General features: G+C 43.0%; 1 protein-coding gene across 4 annotated transcripts in view; it reads left to right on the forward strand.

Annotated features, from left to right (window-relative positions):
- Positions 1-27,142, forward strand: part of CRIM1 (cysteine rich transmembrane BMP regulator 1) — a 170,452-nt gene that overhangs the window by 123,336 nt on the left and 19,974 nt on the right. For all 4 annotated transcript variants that reach the window (XM_080932594.1, XM_080932595.1, XM_080932596.1 and 1 more), the window contains 6 exons: positions 11,890-12,018; positions 16,408-16,564; positions 18,213-18,334; positions 19,441-19,650; positions 22,545-22,760; positions 25,809-26,030. In XM_080932594.1, coding sequence (XP_080788720.1) covers positions 11,890-12,018; positions 16,408-16,564; positions 18,213-18,334; positions 19,441-19,650; positions 22,545-22,760; positions 25,809-26,030 — 1,056 coding nt within the window. The remainder of the gene's footprint in view (positions 1-11,889; positions 12,019-16,407; positions 16,565-18,212; positions 18,335-19,440; positions 19,651-22,544; positions 22,761-25,808; positions 26,031-27,142) is intronic.

Below are 27,142 nucleotides of genomic sequence, written 5' to 3' on the forward strand. Positions count from 1 at the left end.
TGAAAGCACCTAGTGGCACTGTTTCTGGGCTTGTGTTTACTTCTTGCCATTGAGACCGCAAGGCCTGCTTATTTAATGAAATTATTTTTGAGCATAGGAGCACTTATACCATGAAGTGTTCCTCCTGTTAAAACAATGATGCAAGCAACTTGTAGGCCTGCCCCGGGGACACAGTCACCAGGGGTTTTGATTGGTTGGTTGGTTTTATTTTGTCTGTTTGCTGCTTCTGAGACTGACTTGACCTCTGTCCTGCCCTCTGATTTCTCCACCCTGACTCTGAAGATTTACTAGACTTTCAGAAGTAGCTGAACTCCTTAGTGTCATGTCTGGGGAGAAAAACAGGTGATCTCGCTTGTTAGGGGAAGGATGAAGAGAGTGGGGGGCATATGGCCCATGGAGGTGTGGCAAGGCCTAGGGGTAAGGGGGATGCCTCTGGGGGGTCCATGTTAGGAATCTCTTCCCCCTGAGGGACCAGCCACACAAAGGTATAGTATAGAATAGAGTTTATTCAGGCCATGGGAGAGTTAAGAGTGTGGTAGAGGCAGAGAGAGAAGGGGAGAGGAATAGAGGAGTAGAGGCCGGCCATGGCATGTGGAGAGAGAGGGGGGAAGGGAAGGGGAAGGGGAGGGGTAGGAGTTGAAGAGCAAGAGAGCAAGGAGACAAGAGCAAAAGAGCAAGAAAAAGAGGAGGGGGCAAGCAACCCCTTTTATAGTGTCAGGTCACTAGGGCGGAGCATACCTGGCTACTGCCAGGTAATTGAGGGGTGGGGTTTACAGAATCCCAACATTGCCTGGTAAAACTGTTCAGAAAAATTGAAAAGTGACAGTAAAATAAAGGTCCTTTGTCTTCTGTGACACAGTAATTTGCTCAGAAAGTAGCTGAAGACAAGTTTCAAATAGAATTTTTAGCATGAGCTGCATTTCAGCACAGACATCTAGCCATTGGAAGTGAGTTGGTTTTCTTAATAATACTTATCTGTAAGTACAGTTCCTGACTCATCTCTTTAAAAGCGTACCAATTCACCTACTGGGACATACTCTTAGAGGCATGGACTAAAGTAGGTGCAGGTGATTTCCTTCAACTTGGTTACAGATAAATTAGACCAAGGTAATTTGTTTGGAGAAGGAAGCTTTGAAATAGACAGTGATCAGTACAACTTAGTTTTAACAATTTAGGCCTCTGTTTCCATTCATGATGGTCCTGTTTTAAGCCATTTCCAGGAACATTCTACAGTGTACTTAGAAGACCAGGATTATTTCATATCATGAGGGCTACAATGGGAAACAGGGTACAGTCCCTGGGAGATGGTCTCAAAGGCTTAATAGAATGTGGTCTGTGCTTTATCGGAGTAGTAAGTAAAAACCCATGCAAGTTGGACAGGGTCAGGCTGAAGGAAAAGGAGTGTCTCCTGAAGTAGGTTTCTTTCTATCTGTGGGTGTCCTTCAGTGGCTGCCAAGTTGGCAAGAACAGCCTCAATCACCATGTCAGCGTCTCAGATGTTCCCAGCATGCACTCCAGGTCAGGAGTTGGACGATCTATCTAAGTTTTTGAGGTTTTCTGTTGTTATTATGATGTGTGTTTGGTTTACTTTGAGCTGATTGTTCACATGTTAGCCAAATTGTGACTTTCTTTTTATATCTGCAAGATGCCTGCTCACTTGTTAAGTAGATTTCACTTTTGCATCTGAGAGATGGCCTGGATTCAACAGGCTGGTTTGAAACAGAGTCTACATTAGGTATCCAAACCTTTTGAGGCTACAGAATTTATGCTAACTCTCCATCAAAAATAAGATTTGTCAAGAGAGCTCAGGATCTTGGTTTGTTCTAATATTAAACACATTTAAGAAAACCCCTAGTCTTTGTGGACTCTTGATAGTCTTGTAGTATTTAGGGTCTGATTTTCATGTGGTTTGCTAGATCATTTGAGTTCATAAGCCACCTTCATGCCAGCACCAGACCTCATAAAGTATGTCCTAAAGACTGACCTCCTCTCTGACCAAAGCTTGTTCTTTGTGAGTATGGATGCCTTGCCTGTTGAACTGGGGCTATGGATAGAGGTGAGCCAAAAAAATGGGTTCTGGGAATTGAACACTGGTCCTCTACAAGGGCAACGCATGCTCTTAGCTGCTGAGCCTTTTCTCCAGCCTCCTGTGCCTCGGCTCGTAAGAAACCATATTCATCCCAGATATAACTGGAGCCTGGATTGGCTGTGCTGCACCGTCCTATGGGCTCTTTTTATGTGAGCATTTGTGTGTCAGAGTCCTCTGTGTAGGCCTGGCAACATTGCAGTAGGGGAAACGCTGGAGGTCTTCCATTCTTTTTGGATACCTATTGCTTTGCATAACAGCTCACACCTTAAATGGTTTAGAGAGATTATTTGTTGATGAAGCCAAAATGTGTTCAGAGATAATAAGCTGTCAGATTTCCATGGCCTTGGGCTTTGATTGTTCTGCGGGATCAAGCAAGCTCAAATCCTTTCAGACCCACGAAGTCATCATCATTTCTCAGAACCAGGTTTTAAAAAGATTCCATGGAGCTTTGTGCCAGGTGACTTTAATCGGGGTGGGGACGCCACAGCCATAGAACTGGGAGCAAAAGCATGACTCTTTGAGTGAAATGTCCTGACACCTAGTCATAAAGATACCAGGTGAGAGTCTTCTCACTGTTGCCATAAGCTTGAGATCACTGGCCCACTGTTTTGAGATCAAAAGTCGGCTTTTAAACCTGTGTTTTCTTTTAACATCTTCTTTTGACTTGAGAATTACAGAACTATTTGCAAAAATACCGAAACAGCTTAAATGAAAGTGCTGAGTTTGACCTTGTCCCTGCAGATCTGTGAAGGCCCCCATTATGAGAGGAAGAACAAGGCCAGCCAGACATATCTCATTGTTCAAGCTCACACCAGATGAGCTGATGACTAAGAGATTTCTGTTCTCTTGGAGACACCATAGATGTAGTCAGACTGTTGGAACAATGACCTCAGTCTGCCACTCAGCAAAGGTGAAAGGCGCCAGTGGCTGGTCACTAACATGGTCCAAAGCTTACCAGACCATATGAAACAACATCACAGAACCCGCCACATCCCGGATGCCTTTCTTGTTATCTGTAGAGATAGAAAATAATGCCTAAGTCACAACGGGAAGCATGCAGACCGTGAAACTGGCTGTCACTCCGATTAGCAGCCTCGCTTCTGAGGCTGTCTAATTAATTAGTTTATCTGTGACCAGGTCAAGCAGCATTGACCCTGTTACAGTAAGACCATTACAGCAACAAGTGCTACAACATGCAGCATGTCTCCTGTGTGCTGTGCTGTCTCGCTTTGTAGCCTTGCAGAATATTGTGAGACAGGGTAATGGCTGTCCCCGTTTCACAGAAGCCAAGGAGACCCATGTCACATGAAAGCTAGTAAATGGCCCACAGACTCAGGCTGCAGTTCCTGACTCCAGAGTTTTAACTTTACACTTACACTGTAGAAGAGGGAGTGTGTTCTCACCTCTGTGGCTTGGCTTTCTATCTTCCGTCCTTTTCCTGACCTTACTCACTACACCATTGGGAAAACTGCTGCTTCCCCTTCTCTGGTGGTGGCTTCCTTCTTCTGTTCTACCTACGAGTAACTCTTGACCCCAAAGCACGACTGCTTCCCTTTGCTCTTCTTTTTCTCCCTCTGACTCGAGGTAGTCCATCCTCAACACAGATCGTTAGTGTGCCATTGGCAAAGGCACCCATACTTCCTCCTGAACAATGTGAGTTGTTATCAGGGCTATAGTTGGGCAACATCAAGAAAACGAGTGGTCCCAAAAATGAATTCACCACACAACTGAGATGTGGCGGTTTCAACTCTTTTTAAAGAATGTGAGCAAGATCTCTTCAGCAGTGTCCAGGTCCTTCTGTGCCTTCTGCAAGCACAGATAGAGACAGTCATTGCAGGAACCCAAGGGCCCTTTCTGGGTATCTCATGATCTGGGTGGTTTCTGAGAGTTTTCACTGGTACAAGTCACAGCTGCACTCACGTCTCCCTCCCTGCGTCAGTGTCTCTCTGCTTTTAAGCACCAATCGTGTCCGTGCAGGAGACAAACATCCCGAGGGACTCGCTGCCCAATGCTTCCATATGGAAGGCAAACAGACTGGATTGGCCAAGGACAATATCAAATTTGAGCTCTTCTTTGTCAGATGCTACCCCCTGACATAAGTTGTGCTACAGTGTGTAGCTGTTATTTTCCCCCTTGTTCACTCAGAAATTAAATCCGTAATCCAGACAATGTGCTGGGAACTGAGATTATAGACAGTGAATGAGGCAAGGTTCGTGAAGACAGATATCTCCCCGCCTCCACTGCCATCACCTCCTTCCTCCGGGGGGGGGGGGCATCAGCCATTTCCCAAAGGATGGGTTGAGATCCTCAGAATTCTGACTGTCTAACCCACTTGCCTATATGTAATATCTCGATTACAGTGTGTGCACATGTGGCATACAGTCAGTTGAAGGGTGCCAGGACACAGTCTCTTTGAGAACAAGCAATGAAAGGCTATATCAGACTATGGAAAAGGATTATTCCTGGAATCCAGCTCTAGTCTTTTTAGTTATTTCAACTAAGTTAATAGAAGTGGTTTCCCCACTCCGGATAGGAATTTCTTTTTTAATTTGTCTTTTGTGGTCATTTAATAATAATCTTATAATCATACTACTGCCTCCTCCTATTAAATATGAGATCAGTAAAAGAAAGGAAAATATGTCCAGTGGCCAAGAGTCTTTTGAGAAAGCATACAAAGTGAGTATGGTCTAAAGTAAATATATAGCCGTTTCTCTATCTGACCACAAGATAATACAGATCTTGGGAACATTTTCACACTATTCATTTTAAAATAAAACAGAGAAAGTGCTGGAGGATGAGTGCCACAGAAGGAAGAAGGTGTTGTTATGAGAAATATATACAAAGGGACGAGGGAGAGCTTGATGTGGAAGAATTTGAAAACTCTTTGAATGTCATTTTTTTTTCCATGACTTAATGAGACTTTCTTAAGTTCACATAAATATTCTATGGAAACTCCCACTTCCAGATTAGGAAATTTCTGTGCCCCAAGCCTTTTTTTTTTCTTTTCTCCTTTTCTTTTTTTCGTGTTCTCTACATTAGTAGAATTCCCTCAATCTTCATTTGGGAATGTTTTAACTTCATTCTATGACTCTTCCCGGCCTGCAGTTATGTTGACAGCTTGGTGACTTATTTGGCTGGCATTGTGAATAGTGAGGGTCACATCTGTAAGGCCACTACGGTATCAGGGTAACACATAAAAATGCAGTAAGACAGATAAGCTCTCTCCTCCGGCTCTGTCTTGGCCAGCTTTATCTCCAGTTTTATGGCCCCAGATGGGCTTCCATTAACCCAGGGGGACTGGAGGAATACTGATAGATTTAGCCATTGAATACCATATAAAGTGAGGGAAGCCTTGGAGCTTTCCCACTCATTGGCTGTTCACATGGCTTAACCATCCCCACTCCAAAGGAAAACACAGCTTCGGAAAGAGAGCACTATAATTAAGTCTGAAAAGAGAACATAATTGTTCATTTTTTCCCTCATAATCAAATAAGCAGGCTTGGGAATTTACAGAGAAAAGCTATGTAAAACATGCAAAATATGATTTAAGCCCAAAAAGGAGAATTTCTAAGAGAAATTAATTCCATTTATCTTATTGCTCCTACTTGGAATTTATTTCATTACTAAGAGAATGTAAGACTGTCTCTGCCCTTATAAAGTACTTTTCCTAGGAATTTGCCTATAGTGACGTTTTTTCAGAAAGTCTTTTCTTAGTATATGTGTGGGGGGTGCAAATAGAAAGGCACAGGAGTCAAGGGCCCTGCTGGAAAGCTGCTGCTGGCATGGGGCCTCCAGCTTTTCTGCTCTCCAGAGCTCAGCTCCACACAGCAGCTCTTCAGCACTCCCTCCTAATCTAGAACCAGGTCATTATCCCTGCCAGAGGTGGTGCTACACTCAACTTGTCGGTTTGGCTCTGCATGCCACCTGCAAGTGTGTCTCCAGGATCTCCACTCATCCATGCCCACACGGCTAATGAGCCTACTCAGGGCTGCTAATCAGAAAGAGCTTCACTCATTTCTCAATGGAGATAATTTATGTTATTTGTGAGACATAACCAGCTCCCAGTAGGCAAGGTAATGAGAAAAACCTGGCGTGGGTGCACTCCAAACTAGAGGTTTAGTTGAGGAAAACAGATAAGACAAAACCACCCACGAATGTCCTCATTTCCACTGGCATACCTAGTCGACAAATAATTTTACTAGCTGTTTTAGAAATGAACCAATGTGGGCTAGAGAGATGGCTCTGTAGTTAAGAGTTCTGACTATTCTCACGGAGGTCCTGAGTTCAATTTCCAGCAACCATATGGTGGCTCACAACCATCTGTAATGGGATACAGTGCTCTTTTCTGGTATGTCTAAAGACAGCAACTCTCTCTGTGTGTGTGTGTGTGTGTGTGTGTGTGTGTGTGTGTGTGTGTTTCTTAAAAGGAAACAAAGAAAAGAAATGGACTAATGTAATTAGCACACATGTTAACATAGACAAGGGTCAGAATGAATACTTTTTCTGTCTTACTCTGCTTCCAAAGTCATGAAACTGAATGGCATGCACTGTCATTGCAGAAGTTTAAATTAGCATCTTTCAAGGTTAAATTTGAGCTTTTCTTCCCAACTTGTCTAATTTGGAGAATTCCCCATGAAAGAAAATAACAAGCAAAAAAGCAGAGATTAAAGTAACTTAATACATTATAACACCTAATAAAATAAAATATTTAGCCCAGAATAAAAACTATAAAGCCAGAAAACAGAATAAAAATAAATTTTAAATCATTTATTTTGTGATCTACTGCTGTGGCCTTAGAATTAGAACCATTCTTAAACTTTTTTTAATCAAAATTTAATTTCTCAGTTGGGTAGATAAAATTTCTAGAAAATGATAAACATATTGGTGATGTTTTTTGGAAACACAGTGTCTAGAGCTAATTCCTGAAAAATAATAATGTTATTGTTCAGCCCTTTAGGATATAGAAAATCCTACATTTTAAAAAAGTGTAAGAAATTGGCTACACACATTCATTTCTATTGTATATTATAAGAAGCCTCTGGCTCCTCATACAGAAACAAAAATTGGTGTCTGAATTTCTACACTCCTGACACAATCCCAACAGGTCTAAAATTATTTCTTCCTGACAGTCCAAAGTTCAATAGGGACTCTTTAAATGTCATGGAGGAAAACATCAGGTTGAGGAGAGCAATGGTTTCCACCCAGATATAGGAAACAGAAATGGATGTGGGCATGGTAATCAGACAGATTTGTTCTTTATTTCTTTTAGGCTCAGAAACTATTTCTAGAATTATTTTCTACAAAGAAGTTGTTCTAGGGTTTCCTTTAGAAATCGTTTTAGCACGAGGCATGGAGTTCCGGCTTGTTTCAGACCTCTTTCTGTGGAGGGCATTATGGCATTTTTCTTAATTACTCAGCTGATTCAAGATCACATGATATTTCAGGGTGATCCTGTAAGCATCAATGTATTGGATTACCCCATGTCAAAACCTGCCTTGTGCAAGCTTTTTCTGACTCTCACAGACAAAAGGAGGTACTTCGCTGTTTCTCTCATTTGCAAGAAGTCTAATGATCGATCTCTATCCAGTTGATTCCAGTAGACTTCATAGGAGAAGCTCTGTTTAACCAAGCTGTCCCACCAACCTTCCATGAGCAGTGGACTGCTGCTAACCTTGCAGGAGGGATAGACTCTCTGGAACCTGATTTCCACATCATACCTTATATCGTAGAAACACAGTCAAGAGTGTAAGTGAGGATTTTCTTGTACCAGGTCAAGATCCATGAGGTAATTTCCATACACAAAGGGCTGTGATAATGAGTGAAAGGGGCAGAATAATGACCATTTTTAATGCGTGAATTCCAAGATAGTGTGACTCGGGGACAAGCAAAGTGCACAGCTCACATCCACCATGGGTTCATCCTTTGTGCGCATTCATATTTCCCAACTCTTCAAAATCAGTTCTTTTCTGCAAAAAATGTACTTGAATTAAAACTGGTTTTAAAAGAAAAGGAGGAGGAAGGGGATTGCCCTGACATAGAAACAGGACCAGCTCCTACACTGCAGATTAATATATTGGGTGAAAAGCAGACTCTAGTTGATGATAGCGGGGGGTTTTGTACCCAGTTCATGCTTGGATGTTCTTGTTGCAATGATTTCACAGAAATGGGACGACTCCATAGCCTCACATGCAAGGAGTTGAGCACACTAATGTTCAGGGAGTTCTGAAGGGCAATATTCTGCAACTTCGGGTAAAACTTAAGAAACAGCTAGTTGCCTGCCCGTGTGTTTATTAAAATTCAACATTTATTCCGGAGACATAGAGCAACACAGGACATTCATTTCTACCCAAGAGCCTTTTAAACTCTGCTCCTATTTGGTTTTGAATGAAAATTGTATACTTACTCGTTAAATGTAAAAAAACAAACAAACAAACAAACAAACCAAGATGTCAAATATGTATGGCTTATAAAAATTAGCTATTGGCAGTTTCGAGATTGGGCTTAGCTTAATCTGTTGGGGGTGAATTGAGTAGCTCCAGAGTAACTTGACAGTTTTGAAAAATAAATGATTTACTGAGTTTCTCTGTGTTTCCATATTAACTACTGACTTTGCAATAATAATGCATATACTTGTCGATACCTTCCAACTAATACAGGTTAAGAAAAAATGAAAACTGTTCATTTTAGAGGCATAAAATAATGTCTGAGACACCAAAGGTGTCCATCCAGAATGGCTTACTCTACATAAAATATTTGAAGTGAACAATTTAGAATCAGTACATACTCAGGAGCCTTTTTCGTACATTCATGTTTCATTGGTGCGACAGAGCAGAGGCTTGTTATTCTGAATTCTATAGGTGACATAGTAACTGCTCTGGAGAAAGGTAGCCAGCTGCGTGTCTGGGACAGCTGATTGAGGCATTGAACAAAATATGGGGCTCCTCAAGTCATTTTCCTTCTGATCCTCAAAACTCCTCTTCTGTGTTTTTCTTTTACTCCCTTGCCTCAGGTTAGCCACCTAAGTCTATCCATTAGTCATATAATATACACCAGAAACTCATATATACAGCACTGTTGAAGTATCACTTAGAGGTGGAAGATCATCCTGGTGAACTGGGATAACATGTTCTCTTAGCACCCCGAGAACCCAGTAAAAGTAAAATCCTCTCCCTCCTCCTTTGATTATTACATGGTCTCTGGGGTCACTTTAATCTTCTTGAATGTGATTTTTTCATAATATAATTCCCTGAAAGTAAAAGTTTCCCCTAAAGTTCACATCTCAAATGTCAGTAAAGAATACAAGGTTCTGGTGTAAATATGCAGGAGATGTTTCTTTACCCGCTAGCTGTCCACTGAAGCAGTATTTGAAGTTCGGAGTCTGCCCCCAGTACTCGGTCTGTTAACTCCCTAGAGTATAGCAAGCCTTCCTCACCGGGGTAATCTTTAATGTGGTTTACTTAGAGCTGATACGTGTTTTCTTTTATGTCCTTCACTTACAGCTAAAATAAATTTGATATAACATCAGCAGTCTTGTGGTTGAAGGCTGGAACAGAACCATTATTTGGGGTTGACTAACAAGAGTAGTGACTTTAAGAAGAAATGAATGGGTTGGGAAGGGAGCGGTGTTTAGCCTAAGTTTTAAGAGAATGGAAGAAAGAAGTGATATTGCCTCTTAAGTCATTATGTCTTAAAACTCACTTAAACTTTACTTTTGGGTGTTTAGGGTTACCTACCAGAAAGGTTACTTGGTCAATGAAGGAAAAGAGAAATTTTATATCAGTGGAAAGTTTATATAAAAATCTCAAGAAGATACCCTTTTATAAACCACATGTTATAATGAAAGTGGAGACCAGGATATTGCTAGTAGGAGAGCTTGTGAATAAGCCAGTGTTATCAGCTACATCCAAAGGGTTGAATCACTGTTCCATTTTAGTAGGCAATTAAAAAATGTACAACTTTTGACTGTAGCAGTGCAACAACAGGCATTCTGGTCTGTCTTCCTTAGCAACGGGAGATGAAACTTGAGAAGGCAGTGTGGACGAGTGGATGGAGTGTTGTTGGACGGAAGGCTAGGAACTTCCGCTCTGTTCTATTCCCAGCCTGCTACTGGGTTGCCATGTAAACTCAGATAAACCACTTGATGTCTGCATCTCATGTTTTCTAGCTATAAAAACATAGGTAGAGACATCCTGTACTTGGCCATCTCACAAAGATATCGTGAGACATTCGGGTATCTTTTGGTTGAAGAGATGCTACATCAGTGTCTCTGTTTCCTTTGGAAATGCTGTTCTTACTGCTGAGCATGACATAAACTGTTCCTTACCAGTGTACCACAGAGCTGGTTCCATCCAATAAGCTTTGTAATGCACAGAAGGTAAGGGAGAGATTCTGAAGCCCGGATGTGAATTTTGGGCCTACTACTTGCTCCTGCTGCAACAAGAGCAAATCAAAGTCCTCAGTTTGCTCATGCGCTGATGGGAATGGCCACCCCAGATGAGGGCAGTAAGGCTTCAGCGTACAGAGGAGCAGCACATACATAATACGGAAACAAAAGCTATGCTATCTGCAAGGCTGTCTATTCACTGTCACTGTCCAGCGCAATTCCTCTGTCTCAGAATGACGGAGAGCGGTACTCACTACCACCTCATCCTAGATTCTTTCAGGATGGAAGCTGGGCCTTGCTGCTCAGTGGTTACATCTCCTTTTGCCACTGTCAGGAACCTCTGGGCCACTATTATCCGTTGCATTATCTGTCATAACTGACAGGATGTCACCTCACAGACAAAAGAAAACCAGGTGTCATTCTGAAAAAACACATCTGATCTATTATTTAAAAAAAAAAAAAAAAGGCAGTAGATTAGATAGGTACTGCCGAGTGGGGAATGATTGACGGTTGACAGATATGTCTTGATCCTTACAGAAAGTAAACTCAGCGGCTGGTGAGATGGCTTTCCTGTTGCTAACATGCTTACCATACAAATGTAAGGACTTGAGAGTTATCGTCTGCACAGGGGAGGTATCCATCTATAACCCCAAGGCTGGGAAGACAGTGATGGCAGATCCCTGAAACTCACTAGCCATCCAGCTTAGCAGCATTACTGAGCTCCAAGAAGAGCAAGAGACCCTGACTCAGAGATTGCACAACAGTGGTTGTGGAAGATAAGATAACCAACAGTGGTGTCTGACTGGCCTCCACACACGTGGACATACATAAGTGTACACACACGCATGCACGCACGGACACTTTAAGACATATGGTGATGGAACAACATATGTAGCATTGACCTGTGGCTTCTACGCGTAGACATGCACCCATACACAAACAAATGATGGACCACCACACACACACACACACAACATACACAGTATAAGCTCAGAAAAATGGGCATACTTCCGTGAACTTTATTTTAACCTCCCTTGTCCTATTTCTGTAGTGATAGCCTTCCAGAAAATACTCTTTGATGCTAGCCCAAATGAGCACAGGTTGCTGGAATGTGCAGGATGGATTGGCAGGGAAGTCAGTGAGAGAAGGACACACTGCGTGAGAGCACTTGCGAGCACCTATGAAGGTTTTCATGCGTACCCAAAAAGGAGTGAAATATTCACATTATCAGAAACTCTAGATAAAGATGCGTGTCTCGTGGGTTGGTGACAACACAGGGGCGTACAAGTTTAAGATTTGATGAAAGCCACTGGTGAGATTTTTGTGCTCACTGTAGTGTGGGATTTCAAAGGCTCAATACTGTCTAAGAGGTAATAACATGTTTCATTGATTTTTCCCTTTTTTTTAATATTATTAGAACCAACCTACATCACAATCGATCCACCTGCGTGCGGGGAGTTGTCAGACTGCACTCTCAAAGAGAAGGACTGTGTTTATGGCTTCAAACTGGATCACAATGGCTGTCGAACCTGTCAGTGCAAAAACAGTAAGTAGACAGATGATTTTTTTCTCCCCCTACCCCCCCCCCCCGAGACCTAATAGGAGCTTGTCAAAGCATATTATATGATTGAATATCGTTTTTACTCCTGTTCAGACATCGCCTTCAGAGCCTTAAGCAGGGTAAACAGTTTTGTGGTCACATGGGGGTACTCTGCCCTTTCTTATGGTTTCTATCCTGGCTTCCCTGTGTTCATTTGCATGTACAACTTGATGTCTTTTGGAAGCTGGTGAAGGAGAGGTGTCTATAGCCCAGAGTGGATGTCCAGTGGGGCTTCTTAGCCTTACAGTGAAGTTTAGAGCTATCTTACCAATGTTACCCAGAGAATTGATCTGATATTTTCTCGGGATCTGGTGAGAGCATACTTGTTACACAAACAGAAGGGCCTGAATTGGGATCCCCAGTACCCATGTGGAAGTTGGGTGTGGTGGCATGCGCCTGTAACCCTGGCCCTGGTTTGGCTGGTTGTCCATTGGGCTGGTAATGGACAGACAGGGGACTCCCTGGAGGATTGCTGGCCAGCCAGGCTAGCCAAAACTGGTGTGTTCTAGGTTTTCTATCTCAAAAATAAGGTAAAAAGTAGCAGAAGACACTTAGTATCAACCTCTGACCCACACATAGGCATACATAGAGACATGGGCAGACGTACGGATGCACAGACACATACATGGACACACGTGTACACACACACACACACACACACACACATACACAGAGAGAGAGAGAGAGAGAGAGAGAGAGAGAGAGTCAGTCACTTTATTGACCCCCCCCCCAACTCTGCATCCACATAGATTCCAACCACATCTCTGAGCCACAATCTCTGAAACTAGATTGAATATATCACATTTCTCCCACAGGAGAAAATACACCCCACACATTTTTAAACTATTTTGAATTCTCCTGATTCCTCAGCCAGAATAAACATCCGAAATCCCCTTCTCCATCACATCGGTAGCATGCTTACTAGAGCTTGGTCTTCTCTGCCCTTCTGACACACAGGTGTGGCTGTCCTTACCTGAAATGTGACTCTGAAACAGACTGCATAATTTGGTCTGAATTCAGTACTGATTTTGTTTGTTTGTTTGTTTGTTTGTTTGTTTGTTTTTGTGAGCTTTAATATTAGCTCTGTGGCTTGCACACTGTGGACGAGTATTGTGTTTCTAGGCATCCATGATCCCTAAGTCTGTTGAAGCCAGCTGCTGATAGGTGCTTATCTCTTCTACATTAAGATATTATAGTTTTTGAAGTCTGTTAATGTGGGGCCAAATAGAACAAGAAATTACACTAATAGCTTTAAACCATTTTCCAAGCAGATAAAATTGTTTTTTAATCTTGGCAATGGTATCTTATGCCCTGTGTCTTCCAGCTTATGACAACTAAGTACAACTTTCCTGTCCTCCAAAATTCCCAAATTAAAATAAATTAAGCTGTACAGAAACAAGAAAAGAACCCGGTAGCACCCAAGAGCTTCCTGTGTGGTGACATTGAACGTTATCTCCACTCTTCAAATTCTGTGTGTCAGCTCCAGCCACAAGGTCTTGACACCCGTGCTCTGCAGTCCAGTCTGGATTCAACGCCCATTATTACATCAGCAAGGTTCCTTTACTGAGAACCCGTATTTTCAAAAGCTGGGGTCTGGGGGCTGGAGAGATGGCTCAGTGGTTAAGAGCACTGACTGCTCTTCCAGAGGTCCAGAGTTCAAATCACAGCAACCGTGTGGTGGCTCACAACTATCTATAATGAGATCTGATGCCCTTTTCTGGCATGCAATTACACATGCAGATAGAGCACTTGTATACATACATAAAAGAAATTTAAAAAATCATTTTAAAAGATTTTTAAGCTGGGTGGGAGCATTTGTTCTTCCTAGACTTATTTTGGGGAAGTTGAGACTCCTCTGCCCTTTTTGATTGACATTTGGCCTGTTTTCTGAAATCTCTTCATATCATGCCAAATCTCTCCCAAACACAGACAGTGATTCTTTAATAAGCAACTTATTCATGTGCCTCAGCATATACTTATCCGGGGTTCAGAGGCTTGGACTGACTAATGGTGAGAATGAATGCTTCCTTGGGTATCAGCTCTCTTGGTTTAAGGTCCCTCGTAAATGATAAAATACAGAGAAGGGCTTGAATGATGCCTTATCCTCGGGTCTGTATGAACATCACACTGTCTGCACACTGTTTCAAGGGTTTACAAACCCAATCTGCCTCTAGTTGTTGAAGCCTTAGGGCTCCAGGGAAGCTGCCTCCCACCCAGGGTGGTCCTGCCTTCCTGCACCTGCTTTTTGGAGGTTCTAGCCTCTGCTCTGTCTCCTAGACTTTCTTGGAAAGCCAAGTTTGCTGGAGAACCGCCCTGGCAGCCTCGTTTGTTTACATGAATCTCCAACCTTGTCTTCTTAACCCCAGGATAATTGGTAGTTATGTCATGGAGTGTTTATCCTGCAGCCCTCTGAATGCCTCTCCAGCTACGCATTCTTTCTCAATATGGGATCATACCTAATTTTTCCCCGAACTTAGCTGAAGCTAAAAAATACAGAATTAATGTCTGCTGGTTGCCCCCATTGTCGGCCTCGTCACCTGGGCTTTGTTGTTACATCGTTTTGGCTACATAGCCACACTGATGGCAGGCTCCTGCCGCTTCATTAAATCTGAAGAAGCAGTTTCCCTCATTTGTCATGGGGGTAAGCAAAAAGATATGGCCAAGCTTTCTCACTGGACACTGAGGAAGTTTACCGAATGCACTGTGCTTGAAACTGAGGTCCTTTTGTACTTTGGAAGTTTTCAAAGGCATATATCCATGCCCACTACTTGTTGTAAATTTCTATTTTATTCATACTTAGGAAAAAATATATATGGGAGAACATTGTATTTTGTGGCTGGGATTTATTTACATAAATATTACCTTCAGTGTTTGCAAAGACCACTTACTATTAGAAAGATCTAGAATATCTCCTTCCCATTTCCTTTCCCTCCAGTAGTGTTCTAGGTCATGTATTGACAGCAGTTAAGACTGCTGTGGAGAATGTGAGACGTATTATAAAGAAAAAATTCCCAGCAGCCGTAACATAAATGAAACATAAGCATTTTTAAGCCCAGTGTTGTGATTTATAAGAGTAAATTCTTCTTAAGAGCTTCACTCCTTCCTAGAGATTCAAGCTATTGGTCACAGGGAAGTAGGGAGGTCACTGCCTTCTGCCAGGACATACTTAGTACTTCAGCCGTGGTTCTGCAGTGCTTGGCTGACTGCAGAAGCACAGAGCCTTGGGGATGAGGGATGCCTCTGGATTCTGGTCTGTCTGATCCCCCTAGGAGGTCCGGCTGCTGCAGTCAGACCTCCATTTTATCACACTGAGCTGCCAGGCATGGTCGGTCTTGGCAATCCACTCTCTGCTCCCCAAACCTAATGCTTACCCCTGAAGCTGCCAGTTCATACCACACACAAGTTGAAGCACGAACTCTGCCCCTACCTCTCCACTCCCATTAGCCACCCTGATGATTCTGAGTCAGAGTAGACTACACCAGACGACTAGACCTAGTAAGTGTCTTTACCTATATATACTCTGTCTTCGTCCATAGAGGACAGACAGTGCTGGAGTACTTTGAGGACTAAACAAATGAATTAAAAGTGATTTTTATTAGCTGGCACATGATAGTTGTTACACACACACACACACACACACACACACACACACACACACACTCACACGTTTTGGTCAGTTGAGTGCATTTAAGCACCAGCATATTTTATCAATAGAGTAGGGCAAATGTAGCTAAATAGAACCAGGTTTTTTTTTGATGGTTTGCTTTTTGTCACGTAGCAGACAGGCTTTTATCAAAGAAAGTAAGCAGTCCCAAATGCGACACACAGCATTCATTCCATGTTTTGTGATGCTACCTGCTCCCCTGCTAACAAGTGTACTGTGAGCATTCAAACATACATCTTACCTCTGAGGGCATGGAGTAAATATCTGAAGCAAATCTGGACCATAAACTTCTGATTGCCATAGGTTAGCATTAACGTCATCATCGCTTTAAGGTGACTAATTAATCAAAATCATAAAAAACTGCACCCAGTCATTGCTTATTAGTGGTGACCAGCCTACTCTCTGTCCCAGGCCTAGCCGGTTCAATTAGGCTTCAGAAATCCATTTCTGAGTTGGACTCTTTTTCACGTATCACCATCAGAACCCGGAGCCATGTTGTGAGAATCGTGAAATAGGACCACCAGTACTTGCTAACTATGGCCGATGCTGTGTGTGGTAAAACTGAAGTTTAACTCTGTTTCAAGTGGGAGGATTCAGGACAGGCACTGAAGCCCTGATGCAATCTGTTCTGTTGTCTTTGAAAGAAACATAGCGTCCGTGTGTCTCCACAGGGGAGGAACTATGCTTAAGCCTTAAAAGGGCCTGCGCCTTGGACTGTCCCTTTGGCTTCCTCACCGACATCCACAACTGTGAGCTCTGTCAGTGCCGCCCACGGCCCAAGAAATGCAGACCAACAATGTGTGACAAGTTTTGTCCACTTGGATTCCTGTATGTATTTGTCGATTTTTTTTTAATTCAGGAACTAAGTGTAACTTACTGAAGTGGTCATGTCTATGTTGGGATCCGTTTTGTATGTCTTTGAATGAACCAGTGGTGATGTGATTCGAGAGGAGCCATACTGTTTATGTCAGGGGATTCCGGGGGGGGGGGGGGGACTTGTCTCCAAATGCAATCAAGTTCTGACTTTTTGTATGAAGAGGTGCACTGTCGGTAGGTCTCAGCATTCAGAAAGCAGAGGCGACATCTCGTTCAGAGCCAGCCTGAGTTGCATGAAACCCTGTTTCAGAAGAAAAAAACCCAATTCTTAATTGTAAGGCATGGGTGTGATACCAATAAAGTTATAATTATTTGGGCTGGAAATATAGTTAAGAGCACATATGCTTGTCTGGTAAGCCTGAAGAGGGCCTAGCCACCTGTAATCCCAGGGATCTGCAGCTCTTTCTGTCCTCTGTGGGCAACTGCACTCACGTGGTAGACATGCCCAGACATAGTGCACACACAGTAAAAAACAAACAAACAAACAAACAAAGACATAATCCTTTTATAACATAACTGCTGGTACAAAATAAAGTACCCTCCATCTCTAATAAAACAATTAATTAATGATTAATAGCCTCTAGGACCAGGTAAATTTTATTCCTTTTCAGTAAATACACATTAACTTATTTATCTGTGTGTAAATGTATCCATGGGTGTGATGTGTGTGCAGGTATAAAACAGCCAACTTGCAGAGGTTAATTTCCTTCCTTCACCATGTGGGATCTGGGTATCAGCTCATCAGCCTTGATGGCAAGTACCTTTTTGTCCACTGAACAACCTTGCTGGCCTAAGGCTTATATTAACATTTATGAAGACTTCCCAGGTCTCTGAGTCCTTACAGCCTCCTGTGTCTCGTGTATGTTTCAGTAGTTAAAATTTTTACTAGCATATATGTATGTATGTAATTTTTATTTATTTATATTTATAAAATTATATTTTATATATAATTTCTCATTTAAAGTTAGCATATATAGGTATGCTAACTTCCTTATTAGTTTTGTATAAAGATTTAATAACTAGATGCATGTAAATATTCAGAAATGTACAGAACACAGTTCAGTTGTGAGGCCTTTTTCTCCTCTTTCTACATACACAGAGACTTGTTCATATATGTACTATTGCATCTGAAACTTTATGTCTGTTTTTCTTCAACTCTGTATAGTTCTCACAAAATTAAAATTAAACTTAGTATTCAAAAAAAATTACTAGCATATAGAAATTCTCAAAAGACACAACTATTTGGGACAGCCCACAGCCCTAACAAAATTCCTCTAATGTTAATTTCCCAACGTTGACCAGGGATATATCTCACACCATTCTGTTCCTGGAGTTTCATGTTTGTTCTCTAGATTTGCTACCGTGTTTCTAATTAAGCCCTCATCTGTGTAGCTGGGGATGGCTACATCCCAAAAGCATATAAATATTGGGCAGTTCTAAACCTTGTCATGAGAGCTAATTATACCTCACCTAGGAGTTCAGAATGCAGATGTACCATGATTTCTGCTTAAATGGTGATAGCATTGACCTGTGGTCTGAAGACTTGGGCATCATTTGAGACTTTTGGATTTTCTGACCTCTGGCAAAATTTTATACCCAGGAAGAATAAGCATGGCTGTGACATATGTCGATGTAAGAAATGTCCAGAGCTTCCATGCAGTAAGATCTGCCCCCTGGGCTTCCAGCAGGACAGTCATGGCTGTCTTATCTGCAAATGCAGAGGTAAGTCTAAGTCCTTCCTCCTCGAAGCAAGGTAACAAAGGACAGAAGGGCATCCTGTAATGAATTGGTTTAAGCAATTGCTATCTGTTCTGAAATAAATGTCACTCACTGTGGGACCCTCCCACAGGATACCCTCTGTCTTTCGTGGAATTGAAAGGGCTCCCTGGAACAAAATTTAAAACATAAGTTTAAATTTAAATTTAAATGACCAAGTTAATCATTTCTTCCAGCTTCACTTTTCCTACAGTGTATTCCAGCATCCCACAGAGGAATGGGATTGGTACAGGAAGGAGCTTCATCCTGGCATCCTCAGGAGTGGGTGTATCTAAACTCCTGTTCACATAGACATTCCCTAGCAACAGGCTTCTCATGAGAATTCAGACTTGCTTAAAGAAGCACACAGCAGGCCAGAGCAGTATCTAGGCAAAGATCTCCTGTGACCCCAGAGCCAGAGTCTTCTTCCAGTAACGTTCCTAAGCCATCACACCGAGTGTGTCTTCAACCTTTATCTCAATCCCAGCTCTGCTTCCCAAATCTCCATCCCATTGTGGTTTGTTTTAGTGATCAGATAATATGCCAATCAAACATTAAAAGATCCCTGAAGCATGCTCCACCCCCCCCCCAAAGTTGAACAGTTACTTTTATGGTATTTCGAAGGAACCACAGTAAACAAAAATATAAACGATCATTTCAGCCATCTTATGAATCAAACATTTAGTAGCTGCAAGTGGTCCAGAATTTTCCCATTGGATGAGACTTCCAGGATAAACTTCATATATAAAGTTTCATATAACTTCATATATGAAAAGTTAGTCACATCTGTTACAAAGTCAGTACTTGTTTATTGGATAAAATAAGTGGAAGGCTTGACACTCAGCAAGACTTCCCCAGAGGGAACTGTGTTTGCAGATTTTTTTCCTCTCTCTTGTTTTTCAGAATTGGGGGCCTAATGATTTAAATTCTTTCCCCAAGCCTTTCCTGTACCACTGACTGTCCTCCCTGGATATTGTTTTTGGTGACTGAGTTCTGTTTCATTTAAGGGCACAATGAACTGTTTCTCCTATGCCATAGCTGCTTCTTTACCAGGCTGCCTTCTGTCTATCCAGAGGTCCCTACTTCAGCCGGGCCGCCTGTCCTGTCAGGCACATGTCTGTCCATGGATGGCCATCACCATAAAAATGAGGAAAGCTGGCACGATGGTTGCCGGGAATGCTACTGTCACAATGGAAAGGAAATGTGTGCCCTCATCACCTGCCCAGTGCCTGCCTGCGGAAACCCCACCATCCGTCCTGGGCAGTGCTGCCCGTCCTGCGCAGGTAAAAGCGGGATACCCTCTTATTGTGCAACCACCTCTAGCCTTGTGGGGCCTGGGACCTGCCTGTGACTCTGGGGGAGGTGTTGGGTCAGTCCTCAGGTCACTTCTTAGCTGTCTATGGCTTCTTCTGTTATTAACAGCCACAGGCTGAACAGGGTACTGTGAATAATTAGCCAGAGACCAAAGAAAATTATAAAGCTGTAGGAATGGTTCTCCATATTTTTGAATGGTTGACTCAATTATAGTGCTCTTTGGACTAGCTTTTTTTTACCCCTAGAGGTTTGTGGACTTAGATATGTAGATCCAACCCTCCAGCTTACTGCTAGCATGTTAGGGTTGAAGGCCTGAGTTAAATGAAGGAGACTGGTGAGAGTTTTACTTAATAAAAGATCATAACTTACCAAGTAGGACTGAAGGGAAAGAATTACCGACCTCTGTGGCTGTTGCTCTTGTGTAAAATAATGGATGGTTGGCACTCTTGCCAAATGGAGACATTTGGAATGGTCACAAGTCCTAATAATAATAATCAAGGTGAGTTATTAGAAGAACAGAACAGGGAAGGTAACTCACGCTGGCCAGCCTGCACCTGCGTTACCTGCAGTACATAAAGACCTTTTCCGCTGTTAAGATTCTGTATGCCTCAGCAATTACTAGACTGGCAGCTCCCATACCTTTGCACTTGGCACATAAATGCAGAATCAATGTCTTGTTTTGTTTTCCCATAATGCAGTTAGATGTGTTCTTGATCAGCTGCCTCCTTTTCCACATATTTTGCAAGTAAAGTATAAGCAGCTACCGTGTCAACCAGGTCAGAAGCAGTTTGATGAAGTAGAACTCTGTGTCTGTGCCAATTCCTTGAGGAAGAGAAAATCATTTGTTCCCTCAAGACATGCTTTATTAGAGGTGCATATTGACTGGGGACCTGCATCTGGCTCTCTGTCAGCTACCAGCAAGGAAGTCAGAGCAAGACGGGTGGAAATAAAAAGACGCATATCAGAACAGAACTGCAGTCAGTGGGACCAGAAGTATCTTTCTCTAATTGGGAAAATTCTAAACCAGAGTTAATAGACACACTGTTGGGGATGGAAGACGACTCAGTTGGTAAAGGGCTTGCTGTACAAGCTGAGGGCCTGACATTGATCTTTAGCACCCATGTTTTTAAAAAGCCAGGCACGGTGGCTCACACTGCAATTTCAACACTGGGGGATAAGGTTGAGGGAGGACTAAAGGAACCCTGAGACTTAGAGGCCAGCTAATCAAACCTCTATAGGTAGGTAGGTAGGTAGGTAGGTAGGTAGGTAGGTAGGTAGGTAGGTAGGTAGGTAGGTAGAGAGAGAGAAAGAGAGAGAGAGAGACAGAGACAGAGACAAAGAGAGACAGAGAGAGACAGAGAGAGATATTGAAAATTTTAGACATGGACCTCTGGCCTACACACACACATGAATTCACATAGGGACTCTCTGAATGTACATATACAGAAAACACTCCTATGCGTGTATGTGTAGACTTACGGTTTCCCAGAGTCTTTAGTCATTTGCTGTATGTGAGCTCTTCTGTCTAGACACCGGAAAAGGCCTTCTGTACTTGTGGACTCCTTCCTGCCATAAGAACAGGTTCTTACTCCTCCCATGCTGGAGCTGTCAGTGTTTTCCTGGGAGGAAGGAAGAGCTCCCTAACTCTTCAGCAGTATGATCACCAGCTAGCACTCTCTCCCATACTTCCCTTCTCTTGAGATAAACCTGTCCTGAAACCTGAAAGTCACCCCAAAGCCCTCACTATATCCCATCAGTATTACTGACCCACTACTGCCCACTCCACACAGCCCTGGTGCGCTCAGCACATCTACACAGACATGGTGGTTTCCCTCAATCCTCAGCATCCACTGAGCTCTTGCCTGAGCCAGCAGTGACATCTCTAGGCTCTTTCTCAGCGGGATGCACCGCTGTCAACACCTCCTTGAAATGCTTGTTGTACTTAGACTCTTCGAATATATTTAATGCCTTCTCACTTCCCAGCAGCACATCAGGGCAACTCCCAGAACCTCTGTAGACATTTCAACGTTCAAGGCTCTTGAAAGCCACCTCACCTCTGGGGAAAGAAATCACTGTCATCAGCCTCTGGGCATATCTCTAGTTGATGATAGTGTTGTCCACCAAATGTTTGGTCTCAGGTAAGGGGTCACAGACTGTTGAAACTGTAGATATTATTTCCACTCAGGGAGCTGGCAGCTGGCTGAGGTGAGGTGTGGCTCCTTGACAGTGGGCCATATTTCCAAGCATGAAAGTGCTCAGAATCCCAAGATAATAAAACAGACAGGACATCCATCATTTGAAAGTTTTGTTTAATCTAGAGGCATATCCATTATCCAAATAACCATTGATTTTGGTTCCAGCCCCTTGACTGTGCTTAATGCTCTGAGCTGGTAGCTTTCAAAATATGTGGAATCGGATAATAGTGCCTCCCTCACAAGGTCAATGGAAGGAAGAAACAAAATGAAATAAATAAGTGAGAAGTGCCCAGCCTGGAAATAGTTGGACCATAACAAGCATTCAGTAAATGAGCAGTCTTTATTCCAGACAACTCCCGCACACTCGCAGGGATGCTCTGGCGAGAGAATGTCCCTGTAATTTAATTCTTATTGAATTCTCTCAGGACTATCGACAGACTCAGCCACTTGAACCTCACTTCCTAAGATTAGCTCTTTGTCTCCTGTTTCTTGGCATGAAAATTGTTCTTTCCTTTCCTATTGGTGGGATAAGAATAGGGTGAGAGAAACTCTTCAGACATTTCACTTTTTCTCTCTCTCCCTTAAAACAAACACCACCAGTTCCTTTGGTAGTTGAAGAAGCCGAAGGTGATTAATTTCTTGCGTTTTCATTCTGTGTCATTGCTCAGATGACTTTGTGGTGCAGAACCCAGAGCTCAGTGCGCCTTCCATTTGCCACGCCCCCGGAGGAGAGTACTTTGTGGAAGGGGAAACTTGGAACATTGACTCCTGTACACAGTGCACCTGTCATAGTGGCCGAGTACTGTGTGAGACGGAGGTGTGCCCACCACTGCTCTGCCAGAACCCCTCACGCACCCAGGACTCCTGCTGCCCGCAGTGTACAGGTAAACAGCAGGGCGGCCCCGTGCACGTGTGTTGGGAAGGATGCAGCTTTTTGCAGACTTGCACATTAGGGTGAGAGCTCTGCGCTCAACCCAAGAACCTGTACAGAAACATCCAGCCGTCTGCTTCCCCTGTCCAACCCCTCCAGTCACCCACAGAGTACAGTCAGTGATCATGGTACCTGCAGTGACTTTGAAAGAGAAGGACTAGCTTTTTACCTCCTTTAGCCTTACAGCTCAGACTAAGGATATACACAGAGTACAGGCAGTTCCCTGTAGCTGATGCCCGGGAGCTCCGTGAAATTGGCTTTTCCCCGGCATGACTATTCAAGACAATAGGGTGGGTGTTCATTGTATTTCAACTATTTATTGGTTCTGTAGATGGGAGAATTTAAACATCAAAGTTTGTTCTTTACCTTATGGTTTGCATTATTGAAGGCCAAAAGGAGATAAAATGATGCTGAATGTAGCCTATAGTAGTATATCATAGTCCCCACTGCATGCAGAGAGCAGAGTTCACACAAGTTCATCACATTGTGCTTTATAGAAAAGGTGCCTAGAGGGGCTGGTATGGCAAAACCTTCTCCATCTTCTGTCTTGACATCTAATCTTTAATCTGAATAATCTCAGTTTTGCCAAAATACTCAATAGCATTTAAAAGAGTTCTATCTACATTCTTACCCACCTGTATTTTGGAGACGGATGAAACTTCCAGTGATAGGGGTTTGTTGTCTTGCTTGTATATCTTTCATACAATCAAATGGCATGCAGAATTTTAATTCGTTTTTAGTTCCTAAAACCTGCATCACAGAAGCCCCTTGGGTTCCTGTCAAGCTAGCCATGACTTTCTGCCTCTGTGTGTGTGTTTTACCTGACTTGTTCTTGTTTATAAATTAGATCAGGGTGACTAACATTATTTCTGTGTATAGGTAACTCAGTGTTGACTCCCATCTTAACCTTTGAAGTTTTCTTTTTTATTTATCAGTATCCCAGAGGTTACTTTTGCATATATGAATGAGGGCCAGCTAAGCCAAGTTGTATTTAAATGAGCTACAAACTGCTCAATGGATCTCTTGGGGCTTCCTATTTATATCTAGACTGCTGCAATGAAATAATTTATTTTTAAACTGGGAACTGTACTGCTTCAGCTTCTCAAGTGCTGAAATTATAAGTGTGAGCTACCATGCTTGCCTCTCTCCCATTATCCTAAACTTAAGATGCCAGTGCATTTTACATCACAATAAATTTGAAGAGTAACATCTGTAAGTGCTGTATTACACATCTAGAAAGAGGCCTTAGGTTATCACATTCTAAAAATGGTCTAAGGAGAATATGTACTCTCTGGGATCCCTTCCCATTTGGCCTGTCCTGTGGCCTGCCTTAGGGCATGGCCCTCCACAGAAGTGGATCCTAAAAAAAGAGTAGGGTACTGGTCTGATACTTGCCAAAAGTCCAAACAGGAGAGAGACAGCCATGATGGCAGAACACCTGTGATCCCAACACAGTGGCCCAGTTTTTGTTTGCAAGAACTAAGCTAATGCAGCCTGCAGGGTCCTTGGGACTTCAGGACCCAGAGCTTACTTCCAGAGGAAACCAAAGCCTCTCTCTTAAAGAAGTTCTCTCTAGGCATAGGTGGACCTCCAAAAGGTCTCCGAGAGCAGAATCCCACCCTTCCTTCTCTATTTTACAGAGTAAGGATGGAATGTGAAGAGCGATCCATGAGACAAGCTCCCTGTAGTGAGCTAGACCAGTGGAACCAACATCTGTCCTTTGTGACTTTGTTCCCAGGGCTGATGAGAGGAGAGATAGTTGTGCTTAAGGAGAGCCTTTGGACTGACCTCACTGTGCTAGCTTTCCTCTGGTCCCCAGAGAGTGCCCTAGGTGAGGCAGCTGCCTTGGTCTTCAAAGAGGATCAAATGTGCTCACTGGAGGGTGTGGCATATTCATGGGGCAGATGAAAGAAAAAGATACTACTGTAGAGCTTCTACAGCATATCTGCCTCATTCTTCTGTCTCATGGCTGAGAATAGCAGCTGAACGAATGACGCTGATTCAGAGCCACACAAGATAACTCCACTGTGTGTCCTTTGAGGAAAGGTGGTTGGGGGGGTGGTGCTTGCCACACTGCCATAAGAGACTGTGACATTTCTCAAATTTGAACCTCACTAACTTGCATGTCCCTTTTACATAGCTCGGGTTTCTCCTCGGGCTTAATTTTCATTAACTTCTGGATACCAAAGAGCTACCTGTGTTTCCTAGTGACCCTCTTTTCCATTTCAGTTTGTCATCTGATGTGGAGACCTTCCATAGTACAACCACATAGGACATGCATATGGCTTCCCCAGGTGGTGCACTTCCGTTTAATCTGGGTGGCTAGCTCCTCCCTCACTAATGGGAATGTAGTTAGCAAGGAAAACATATTTGAGTATTGAATGGTTAGGATTGGGTTGGCTGCAAGTAACTGAATCTAGCTTTACATTTTAAACAAATAGTGGTTCATTTTACATGTGTTAGAAGAAGCTTGTGGCCGGTGTGGCTCACTGTTGACTCTGTGGATCAGTGGCTAAGACAAGTTTGATTACAGAACCCTCGCCTTTAAGGCAGGAAGAAAGTGGAAGCACCCCCTAGAAATCCCTTTATTAACCCTGAGCTGCAGCCCCACTTCCGCTTGCAAGGGAGCCTGCGAAAGCACAAACAGGATTTCCTGGTTGATCCATTGTGATCCAAGTCCCATGAGCCTCCAAAGAAAACGCAGACTTTCCTAAAGGTGAGGAAGAAGGCTAGAGTAAACCCGGCACAGGCTCCTGACAGAATCTCAATGACAAGCCTTTTCCTGTTGTTACTCTGTTTTAAAATACAAGACCTTGCTAGAAACAGGCTTCCCGCGATTTCATGACTGGCTATATTATTGTTTTGTGTTGTTTTTTAGTGAGGCATCCAGAGCCATAGAGAGGAGTGAGAGCCTTTGTAAGATGACAAGAACACTTAACTATGCCAGGTAGTTGTTAGCTTGCCATATTGTCTTTGCTGACCCGTATGTTCGATTTTCCAGGTGACCCTCTTCAACCTTCCACATCCCATAATGAGAGCGTGCCTAGCTACTGCAGGAATGATGAAGGGGATATCTTCCTGGCGGCTGAGTCCTGGAAGCCCGATGTCTGCACCAGCTGTGTGTGCATGGACAGCGAAATTAGCTGCTACTCTGAGTCCTGCCCTTCTGTGGCCTGTGAAAGACCTGTGTTGAGGAAAGGGCAGTGTTGCCCCTACTGCCTAGGTAAGATCAAGTCAAAAAGAAAACACCTCTCCTCTCTCCCAGCAACCACTAAATTAACATTGATAGCCAGTTGCTTAGACAAGTTAGTATATTTTAAACTAGTTTTTCTGATTGGGTGCCACACAGACCCAATGTAGGAACATCCATCAGGGGAAAGATGGGGGAAGCTGGGCTCTCAGTATGGATTTGTGAAGAATAGATGCTGTCTAGGAACATAATAACATATAGCACCATTGTGTTCCAGTGGGACCCTCTTCGAGTTCTTTATTTTCAATATTATAGTCCTCGTTCCCTAATTATTTTCAGTAGTCACCCTGGCACATCATTCCCATATTAGAGGATGTTTATTATATAAAACGTGCCTCTCCCTTGTGACCAACTCAATGTGAAGTGTTCATTAAATCTCCCATTTGTTTGTTTTCCCTATCTTACGGGGCAATTAATTGATCCTGTTTAAGCCACACGGCTGTCCATTTGATGGCCTAATCACAGACTGAAGCCTGCATTACCAAAGGAACCCTCTCCTCCTCGTGGCCTGTGGTGCCATATCTTGTAAGCAGAGGACATATAAATATTGGCCTCTAATGTCTGTACCAAACCAGTCCTGTGGCCATGAGCCCCATGCTGCTCTGGGGACCAGAAACTGAGATAGCTGGCAGCTGTAATAAGGGACAAGCCCGGCTCCAAAGGCCCTCAGTGTCTGCATTGCTTTTGCATCCTGAAGTCAAACGAGACACAAGACAGCGTCTCAGTCCCTCGATGAGCCCATAATCAGAGTAGCAAATGAGGACACATGTCAACTGTTATTAATTACAGTCACTGTGCACTTACTGCCTGTGAGTTCTGCACGCTTTCTACACACAAGTCATTGCAAGTATCTGGAACACATACCTGCGGAAGAAGGAATAGTTTCAGGCTACAGGACACTGTGGGAATTTTACGAAGCTAGGTATCCTCACTGATTAAACTGAAAGAGTTTTACACACACACACACACACACACAGAGAGAGAGAGAGAGGGGGGAGGGAGAGAGAGAGAGAGAGAGAGAGAGAGAGAATATAAAATACAGTGTCCTGAAAGTTGGGGTCTCTCCTTTGAGTGATCATCTATAT

Source organism: Micromys minutus, assembly GCF_963924665.1.
Source record: "Micromys minutus genome assembly, chromosome: 1".
Lineage (NCBI taxonomy): Eukaryota > Metazoa > Chordata > Mammalia > Rodentia > Muridae > Micromys > Micromys minutus.